At 31.4% G+C, this 11,267-nt stretch overlaps 1 protein-coding gene across 2 annotated transcripts in view; it reads left to right on the top strand.

Annotated features, from left to right (window-relative positions):
- Positions 1–542: 542 nt before the first annotated feature.
- The window catches only part of LOC123707266 (tumor necrosis factor alpha-induced protein 8-like protein), a 34,928-nt gene continuing 24,203 nt past the window's right edge, over positions 543–11,267 (top strand). Inside the window, exon 1 of one of the 2 annotated variants that reach the window (XM_045657165.1) lies at positions 543–917. In XM_045657165.1, coding sequence (XP_045513121.1) covers positions 836–917 — 82 coding nt within the window. In that variant the 5' untranslated portion in view covers positions 543–835. The remainder of the gene's footprint in view (positions 918–11,267) is intronic. The other variant, XM_045657167.1, reaches the window with a different exon arrangement.

The following is an 11,267-nucleotide window of genomic DNA, read 5'->3' as shown; positions in this document are numbered from 1 at the left end:
TCTATCATTCGCGTTGCCAGAATGCATTGCCTTTACAGAGTAAAACCGATATAGCGATATAGTAGAAGCGTATCGTATATCATATGGTACACTGGCCCGTTTTGACGTAAAATTTTATATTAAATTATGTAAATATGTAAAAACTTATATAAGGTTTTATTATAAAAATCAAGTTATTGTCTCTGAAAATGTATACGGGATATGTTTCATTTTCAAGCTTAGCTTATATGTAAAGAATCTTACAAGTAATTTTTATCAAACGAATGTTTTAACAACACGTATTCATTGATTAAAAATCTCAGTTAATTAATGATTTTATATTTAAGTCCATTTGAAAAGTATGTTTAAAGTGTTAATATAAGTCACATGTTTGTGATAGAAGCTTTACTTATTTTTTATTAATACAAAGACAAGAACTGGAGAAATAAATAATATAACTAAATATATAAAACTAAAATGTTAGATGTCATACTTTATTTCGAATGTCAAAAGATTGAATAAAGATCTTTCACTGTCGGTTGTCAGCTAGGGACGTTTGCGTCACTCTGTGTCTGAGCGAGCTTTTAAATTTTAGAATTTAGTGTACTTGCGTTGCGTGATAGTAGTACACCGGCCGCTTTATACGTGTAATATTTTATTAATAATAGTGAGCTAACGTGGGCGGTATCAAAACAATGGGATTCTGAGAAATCATATGCTAAATTTTATTTTGCTTATACTATTGACTGTTTCGTATTTTAAAACTATTTTTGTGGTGAATTTAAGTGAAAGTATCTATTAAAATATATAAGCTAATTAAAATTGGTGATAAAGCTTGCTAAATTAAGCTAAGACAATGACAGCATCTACTATGATTGAACTGGAGTCCTGGATAATTTACCAATGTGTTTTAAATGAGTGCCATGTATCTAGTTCATGTAAGTATAGTATTTTACTCAGTAGTTTAATTTTAAGTAAAAAAAATAAGTTATGTTTAACTTAGTAATTGTTTAACAATATGCCAAAAGTTTATAATTAATATGTTATAAATTAGGAATTCTAGCCGATATTGTACTATTTTTTTCTTCATCTTAAGAACCTAGTTATGGGTCTGTACGTAACCTTCAAATTTGGCGCGTACATAGCTAAGGTTTACAGTATTTGCACATCATTAAGAAATAGTAAAAACAAATTGTCTGTATAATAATGTAAAATTCAAAATTTTGCATACACTTAATTTTCAGTGACTCTGATATGCATTTTTCTACTTCACTATAACGAATATACTCATAAATAGATAAACTTGTGTGTTTGTCTGACACTCTGCAGTTCTAGTTTCCTGTATATGTATATATGGTTAGACACGAGATCCAAATACAAAGTATGAATTATTAATAAAAATCTAAGAGATTCACAGCATCATTTATCTGGTATGATATACGTTTCAAAAAGGTTCGCAATACCAATATTTTTAATAGATAGAAACATCAATGTCATGTTTCTGCCCCTTTTTCTGAAGGATGAAGGGTGGTGGGTGAAGATGAGTACCATTTCTTTTATTTTCAGTCGCCCATGGACACTCACATTGCCAGAATGCTCGCAAGTGCGTTGCCGGCCTTTCAAGAATTGGTACGCTCTTTTCTTGAACGATCCTTAGTTGAATTGGTTCGGAAATACTTCAGCGGGCAGCTTATTCCACATAGTGGTGGTGCGTGGCAAAAACTGCCTCAGAAAACGCTCAGTGGTGGAACGACGGACGTCGAGGTGATACGGATGGTATTTTGTATTTTGCCTTGACGTCCGATGATGAAACTCAGCTGCAGGTATTAGACCGAACAACTCTTCTGAACACTCCCCATGGTATATGCGGTAGAAGATGCAGAAGATCCAACATCTCTACGCAACGCCATCGAGCCGTACGGAAAGTTATTGGTCGTCGACGGTATAAAAACTGTTTAATTTTTCCGTGAATTTATGTCTATATAAACCTCAGAGTTCAAGTCATATGTTTTTAATTAACAAATAAAAAATAGGGGTTTAAGGGTTTTATGTATTTTTGTATGATATATCATGAAAAAATAAAAATTTAGGGGTGGACCGAATAGATGTTGTCTGAATTGCAGACCTAACAGATATGAAAACTTTCACGAAAATTGATCGAGCCATTTCGAAGGAGTTTAATCACAAACACTGTGACACGAGAATTTTACATATTTGATTACAAGGAGATGTTCAAAACGCTCATAATTAAACACGTTAATATGTCCAGGTGTGTGTTGTATTACAATATGCCGATACCACTATTATTATTTGAAGATTGTTACACAAATGAGAATAAATAAGATATTCGATATGTATGAAATACAATATTGCAATTACTGAGTCTTCAATCCTTAGCTAATTGAGTTTCAGTAATACTCCATTTAATTCGCCGCTTCAAAGGATATTATTTACAGTCTACTGTGGTTGTTTTGTTAAGATTTCAAGTACGTATAAAGTAACATTGCCTTTACTTATAATGGTGTTTATTTAGAGGCCTTTAGTAAACACTACAAAATTTGACTTAATCAATAAAAACCGAATGGGTTCATATGTCGATCGTATATTTTGAGATTCCTTTTTTATCGAAAAGAATTGGCATTAGTTCTTTAATGCATACAAATATGGCAATTGATAAATGTGTATAAAAAATATTAATTGTAATCTTGAAATATTTATTGTTAAAAAAAGGTTTAATATGATGAACGTATACGTAAACGCTATTCGTGATAAACTATATTTTTGTTGTATTTGAATAGTACATTCGAATACTATTAAAATCAAAAACTTCTTATTTCTTCACTCTCGTGTTTAGCTTGATTCATATCCGTGTTTTTGTTAACTTAAACCAATCATTAATAAAACCGTTTAAATTTACGATATGTAAGCCACAACCCAAAATTATATCTTTAAGAAATCCTCATCATTTTCGTATTAAAGAGACTTTCACAGTTCGGTGGCTCGTGAAATTTTGTCCCATAACATGTTTAAGTAAGGGATCTGATCTAATCTTCAAGTAAAGCTTTCTCACTAAGTATTTATATCAATGTTCATCTAATTTCGTCATATTAAAAAAAAGTTATAGTCCATTTTTCCTCCTTTTTATCCTTTCGTGGCCCTTTCATTTGTAACCACTTCTTTAAAAACAGAATTTTCAATAACTCACATTACATACACTTACTTAAAATCTTAAAGAATATCTTGTTAATCTGTACAGATGATACAGAAAATATATCTTATAATTTAAATATAAATTTGTGTTATGTAGACATCATAAAGGTAAAGACAGTTTATATGGTAAAAGGAAAAGACTGGCTGCCCAGAATACATGGAATACTTGTGATGGAGCCAGTGCACTTTACCTGTATATTGTGTATAATAATCTTTCTTTCTTTATTTGATCTTTGTAACCATTATTTTCTCATTGCTTCCTTGTAAACCTGAAATTAATTTTGACATTCACGTAGACTATAAGATACCTTGAGATATTACGGGGTAATGTGTTATAAAATCCATTCTACATTTATTTATATAAGCCAACTAATTATTAAAATAAATATATGCCCAGGTATAAATAATTTTCCATTTTGATGATTTCTTTGCTGCTCGCAAGTACGGTGAAGAAAATCGTGATGCCCAAAATTGTCATGTGTCAGACAGGTTGATCACCTATTTGTTTATGAGATGAAAATCACCACAGAAACAGATGCAATCTGATGCCAAGAGCCATATATGGTGGCAGCGCCACTGGAATATTAAACTTTCCATAATTTTCCATTGATTACTTCGTTTTGGCGGACAAACATAGATTTAAACTTTTGAAAAACACCTTTTAGGACATTCATAATTAATACTCTTATAAAAACCCAAATTGAATGTTTGTATTTGAATGTTGAATGCTCAAGTCAATTTGTAATTACAAACTTTATGAAGATAATAAAGATAGTTTCAAAGCACTTTGTCATACAAAACAGATGTTTACAACTTAAGATCTAGTATCTTATCCAAACTTCGTTTTAAGTTTCAGCATTGTTTCCATTCATGGAAGTTAGCTGGTATTGTTCGCAGATTGTATAACTTTATACAACAGATGTGTATTGGATATAAATACAGTATACAACTTAGCTTTATTTTTCTTTAAGTCGCTACTGTACTAGCATAGTCATTATAAGTATTCCTTTGTATTTAAGTTATTTAACGTCTTAGGTTTCGCATTTCTTGCGCCTTATTTTGTTTTCCTTAGAGTTGCCTCGAGTTGCCTTAGAGTTGCTAGGAAAGCTCGAAACTAAGGCGCGTTCCTTACTTAATATTTATATTAAAATTGTACTGATTTTTGTGACGAATGTTAAATAAATATACATAACTCTGATTAACATGTTAGTAGCGACTCATTTAAATAATTACCTCGATATTAAAAACTTTCACGGAAGAAATACTTCCTTTAGAGAGCTTTGTTAATGATTTTGATTTACAATATTAACCAAAATAAAGCTATGAGCGATACAATATTTACATTTATTTATTTGTAGCTTAAATAATAATAATATGCCTCTTCTCGTCTACTAATTTTTTTCATTCTTAGTGCGCGTCTAACCGTCGGTAGTACGTTAAAGGAAAATATTGAGGAAACCGACATGCCTTATATCCGAAAAACATCGTGTGTCAGCCGTCACGTACTTGATTAATAATAATAATAAGCCTTTTTATTTCCTGTTTTACAATAGTTGGTAGTTGCTATAACAGTAACCAAAAAAAATTTTTGTAAGTTGGCTTAGGTTATGTAAGTAATATATATTATATGTATATTATTCATTCATGAATGAACAGGAACCCTGGTTTGGGTGAAGGGCTCCTCCAAAGATGTCCATTTTTTTCGAGTACCAGTTTGTCAGCTGATCTTTTCAGATGGTTTTCCCAACGGTCTAAGGGTCTCCCCTTCCGACTCTTGCCTGGTGGCCTATTCATTGGGTTCCATCGTTTGGTCCAACTTCTGCTGAACATTCTCGCTACAAGCCCAATTCCATTTCAGTTTTTGAGCAACAAAGCGTTTGTAAATTTAGTGACGGCTCTTATCTTTGTTTAAATAGTAATGTATGCTATTTTGTCAATTTTCTTTATGTTTAACATGCTTCGCTTTAAACCTCTTTGTCATACATTGGTTTTATTCACAGCTTGTGTAGAGAATTTCCAGGTCTGGCTTCCATAAGTTAAGCTGTGTAGTAGACACGAGTTCATAACTTTAGCTTTGAGAGCTATTGGTAAGTTACTCTTAAATATTTATTTTAGGCTCCAATATTTATTCCAGGTCTGTTGGCCCTTCTCTCTATTTCTATAATGTTACTGTTTTTCTCGAAACTTCGGTAGGTATAATTTTCTACATATTTTAAAGGGTTACCATTGATTTATAGGTCTTATTCGTTAGATTCATCTCCAATCCAAATTCCGCACTCGCTTGTAGAGATTGTAACGTGAATTGTATAGTTGACTGTCTCTGACAGAAGTATCAGGTCAGCAACATTCTTCCAGTTCTAATAGTCGTTAGTATGATGACAGGGTATTGACGTTGTATATTTTAATGTACTTGATTAGGAAATATAAATAAACACGAAACAGATACAAATTTGAGGCCCAGATGTAATAGGTTTATGCGTAACGATTTAGTTAAACTATCCCATTTATGTATGAAAATATATTATTTTATCACCATAAAGTATTCAAATACAAATCAACTTATCTATATTAATTCCTTACGCGAATAATTTCTTCGTTTGTAAAGCACTTGGCATAACATGAATATAAGGTCGGGGTCGCGTCGACCCTACATTCCGGTACGTTTGAGGGGTCTCATTGACGAGTAATGAGGCCTTCTTTATCTCATACAATGCTCTGTTTATTGGAATTATTAATAATACCGTTTCGACTTGTACTTGACATCCTGCAAGGAAAGTAGAGACTTAAATGTGGTTATGTTTGGTTTATAGCTGGAACATAAATTAGTTTAATACAGATATCTATTTGGACCTAATAAATAACGAATTTGTAAGAAATTTGCTTAAAAGAGTTATATGGTTTAGCATAGGGCTAGCAAAAACAAGCAAAGAGTATATGTGTATTTGCTTCCAGGCATTCTTGCGAGCCACACGTCTAAAACGATTCCTCCTTTTATATATTTACATAAGTGAATCTTTAATAAACTATAAACTTTAAACTTAATACAATAGTTATTATAAGTATAAAGATTAGTTTGATAAAAAAATAATTCAATGTTACTAATACTCAATGATAAATAAATTATTAATGTTCGAAATTTAAAATTTGTATAAAAGAATATGGTCGACGATCCACGGAGATTAGTACCGAGCAACAACAAATTGACAATTGACATTATTACGGCGAGTATCAAAACACTCAATACAAATACGGCATCCTTGTACTGCAATAGATATTCACATGATAATTACGTAATACGTTCCCCACGTAAGAAAAAAGTTCCTTGCAGCCGGCGGCAGGTGTGCAAACAGCTGCTTCAACGGTAACTGTTATTGACAGCTTGTAAGGGAATATTTCTAAGCATTGAAGCTAAGAATAGCCTCAGTCGGAAATGTGCAAAATGAATTGTCCTATTATTTGTATGGCTAAAAGATTTCAATGCCTCCCAGAGTTTTTTTTTTAAATTATTACCTGATATTAATTATAGTATTAATATCAACTAAACTGAATAAAAAAATATAGGGTTTTTATATCTTGGATCTGTCGTAGAAATCGCAAGCGGCAATAATGAAATTCAGCGCATTTTTGCCTTACAGTCACAAATTTGGTGCTATTTTCAACGCACTTACAAAACAATTTTTATGCTTTCGTGACTTTTATTATGATAAATGTCTTATTGCAATAAAAAAATGTTAAATAAATCGTTATACATTTAATTGAGGAAGTTATTGTTGATTTTTATACGTATACGGTTTTTTGGACCGATTTCAAAGATTGACGTGGATCACTTGGTTCATATGCGTAATTGTCCTAAAGAAAGGGCTTTGTCGTCCGTTGGATAGTTTTTGTACTAATCTTTCTAATATAGTTAATGAACAAGCAGTTTTTAACAGCATTAACACTTGCTCGCTAAAGTAAAATACCTTGAGGAAGCCGGTTAGCATAGAAAAACTATGTGTGCGTGTACTAGTGTACACAGGTAAGAATTGAAACTTCTTTATGACGTTATTTTTCAAAAAATTACCTACTATATGTTAAATTCGTTAAATAAGACAAAGTTTAATAAAGGGCTTTTATTATCATAGACATGAATTCAAATATTTCATTTTACCTTATTACTAATAAGATTCTTATAGAATTTCATTAATTGTAATAGATTTTTTACTATCATTGTTATCCTTATTATATATTTTTGTTATTAATGGCTGCGAATCACTTCGGATCAACCGTGGTAGGGACAAGAAAAAGATGGCGCGTAACGGAAAATGTGACGCGTAACGGAATAATGTGACGCGTAACAGAACAAAGTGTTTTTTTTTTACAACGCCGATAAAGAAGTTTCACTTAAAAAAATGTTAATGCCCAGTCGTGTTTCAAACTGTTATACCAATGTACTAGGTAAGCTAAGGAAATCATCATGAATATACCAAGCGATCAATTGACAGTCGATCTTCGGTTCCTAACAAAGTCACGTCTACATTTTGTTCAAATTAAAGTATTTTAAATACTATATTATATAGAACGCATTTCTTCAGTTTTAAGCTTCGCACGCTACTAGGAAAACGCAGCTCTTAGGTTAATATTTTAATATTATTAAAGCATTTATGATCCTATTTTAGCAGAGTCATATAAGGAAATGTTGAACTTAAATAATAAGTTTTCATACAAACATTGAGTCACTGCCATTATGCATTGATCAAACAACAGGCGATTATACAATATTAATAAGCTTCGTGCGTCAATTATAAATTCATTGGCACGTCTTTATTAATTCAATTAAGGCTTTGTATTAATGTATGTTTATATTACGGCTAATTAGGTTCAAGTAATCTTATTATTGCATTGTTTACCGTTGCACTTGCATTACATAAGTAAGCTTCGGAAGTTAAAAATTGTTTCAATATTGCCTCAGACTTTTTTTTATTTTTTTTCGTGAAATTCTTTTTCTTATTCAGCCTTCTGTGCCTGACAGTCTATTTTGGAGTCTAATAATCCTTCAAGAAAAGAGCGTACCAATTCTTAAAAGGTCGGCAACGCACTCGCGAGCCCTGTGGCATTGAGAGTGTTCATGGGCGGCGGTATCACTTAACATCAGGTGAGCCTCCTGCCCGTTTGCCCCGTTCTATAAAAAATATATGCTAGTTTCCTCACGATGTCTTCTTACCATACCAGTGAGTGTTAATTGCGTCATTAGAAAAAGTCATTTGGAGCCCTGCTGTGATTGGAACGCGTGACCTGAAAATTTAGAGAGGGCAACACTGCTCCAACACCTTAGTGCTTTGTTTCTTTAGATGATGCCTTGCTATAAATCTAATAACTTAGTAATCGAAAATTGTAACTTTCCTGTTGTTTCCTTACCTGTCTGTCACGTCGTGAAGTATATAACGCTCGAGGGTCTAAACAAAGCAAGGATGTGGCAATTAGATATAACGCACGGAAACCAGTTTTTTCATGATTCATAGTCTGCGAAGGGGAACGAAGCGGGTATTGTCCTTGGTGTTATACCATTATCACGTTTCTTCATATATTGCTAGTCTTGTGAAAAGTCTAAAAATAAACTCATTGTGTTTACATTTGTCAAGTCTCGTACCTCAAATTCACCACAACCCGAAATGGCTTTGGCACTATCCATAAAAATCTACGTTTTTCGAATTTAGAGCGTTTTTATAAACCCTTCAACAGTAATTTGGAAAAATCTTTGACTTTTAAATTCAGTACGTAAGCAAAATTTGATATGAATACGGAATGGACTAATTTTCCATTAATTTTAATCTCTTTTGGCTGTTGATGGATGTCTTCCTGAATTTATTATCTTATTTATTTACTTTAAGATGCGGCGACGATTTTAAAGTATTCTTGGATATTTTGAAACTTATACCATTATTATTACAATCTTCGATGGTTATTTATAATACTCATTATATTGAGGTTATAACAGAGGTATGACGAAGCATTTTATTTTGCGAACTTTATCGACGCCCGTAAGACTTCCCTGGGAGATATCTCTAATCTAAGAAGGAGAAAACTACTACAAATGCCCGTAACCGTAATATTTATTTAATATTTAGATCCATAGAAACAAAAACGGTATCAGTTACAATTAGTTTTGCCATAATTAACGTAAAATTGGACAACAATCGACCGTTAACGGTTTTTAACTGATGGATTAAATGAATCGTTTAATAATAGTTGGATGTTTGGATAATAAAAACAGATATTTCATAATTGTTATCTATGTGTGAAGTTCAAGTAAAAAGTGACATGAATATATTTTATTTCAGTAGCTTTGTATTTTTTTTAATTTAGCCGGTAACAGTTAGAACACCTAAGTATCGTACCTAATAATAATAATAATTGTTTGTTTGCAAAGAAAGTGGTACATTCATATTAAATATTTATAACAAAACATAATCAGCCTAAAATAGTTTTGCAAATGTCATATAAATAATCATAATGTATTCAATAATAACAACAGTTTAGATATTTATAATTGTTATCAAACGTATGGTTTAATTATTCTTCCACGTTATAAAAAAATCTAATCTCATTTAATTTAATCTAATTTAATCTTATGTCTGAACGAAATGTCTAATTGATTATAAATGCATTGTCAGTTCCTGTGTCAAGGAATTTTGAAAACCTGTTGCGAGGTCGTTCACCTTTGTACGAAAACCTAACGCTTTTGCAATGCAATTTTAATGTCATCGAAGATGGATTACCGATTACACTGAATTACAAGTTAATTTCTTTTTAAAACAACTATTATTCACCAAATAATAACGCGAGGTTGGTGTTGTTATAGTCTGTTTTCCAAATATGTTTCCTTCGAGAAAATAGCGTATAAATTCGTCAAACACCGGCAACGCACTTGCTTTTACTATTGTAAGTGTTTGTTCAGTGGTAACAATATAGTCTTTCAAGATGATTTTGAAGTCAAAATGTAATTGTATATTCAAATACTTAACCTACTACATGTACTTGTCGTAAAAAATAAGTTTTTCATCGCAGTCTAAACACAATTTGACAGAAAGAGACAAAAGTTTACGTTACCTAAATCAGTTATTTAGTTTTAATGTCTTGGAGGTATAACATTTATAATCCTAAGCGCAAAAGCTATATTGTTAAGGATTACTCAAACATCGTGCTAGGTAATGAGTTGAGTCAGTTTTTAAACGTAAAAATATGTGGTCAAAACATAAATCTAGGTATGTTTATTTGTTTTTCCGTTCGTTTCTGCTAGCTTCTTACGGTCTCACTCAAACAAATGTACGTATAAAATCGTATTTAATGTATATATAAACATCAATTAGTTTCCTTTTGATACGAGATTAACAAAGACCAAACATACAATATATAGTACTAAATAAATATGAATATATAATACACAGTAACTATCTGAATTTATGAATTAGATTTTAACCGCCAAAGCATTCATTTCAATATTAAAGAACTTCCAGAAACTAACAAAACTCTAGTAGGTACTAATTCAGACAACGAAAGCCTATCAACTTATTTTAACAAAAAATCTCACTGAGTAACATAATATCATATGCTCTTTTTTATAGCTTGCAAAATCAATTAAATATTTGAATTCATATTATTTGCATCAGTAGACGGACTTATAAAGCCTAATTCCACTCTCTACTTTTCGTACAGAAATCGCCTGTACGCAGTTATATACCTAAACATTTACCTTTATCTCGCATACATATCAAATATTTTGGTTCGACTACAGCATCTCATATTATTGTTGTCATCTCTCACGGTTTTACTTGGCGCGAAAGTAAGGTGAAATGATTCCTTCCTATTGTTTTGTGTTGTGTACGATTATTTCTATGTCACTTACAGTTCTGCGTTGTTTCCGACGAATAATTTATAATAATAATGATATTTCTTTATGATATTAATAAAATAAATATTATTTTTCAAATCATGATTATATTTCTTAATAAAATTTATAATAATTTTATAAAGCTGAAGAGATTTTTAGGGCATAACAATTTACTTGGAAGTTTTAATAATTTTGTACACCAACAAAC

This window comes from Pieris brassicae, chromosome 3 (assembly GCF_905147105.1).
Source record: "Pieris brassicae chromosome 3, ilPieBrab1.1, whole genome shotgun sequence".
Taxonomy (NCBI): domain Eukaryota; kingdom Metazoa; phylum Arthropoda; class Insecta; order Lepidoptera; family Pieridae; genus Pieris; species Pieris brassicae.
The sequence above is the reverse complement of the archived record's forward strand: the minus strand, read 5'-3'. Positions and strand labels throughout refer to the sequence as shown.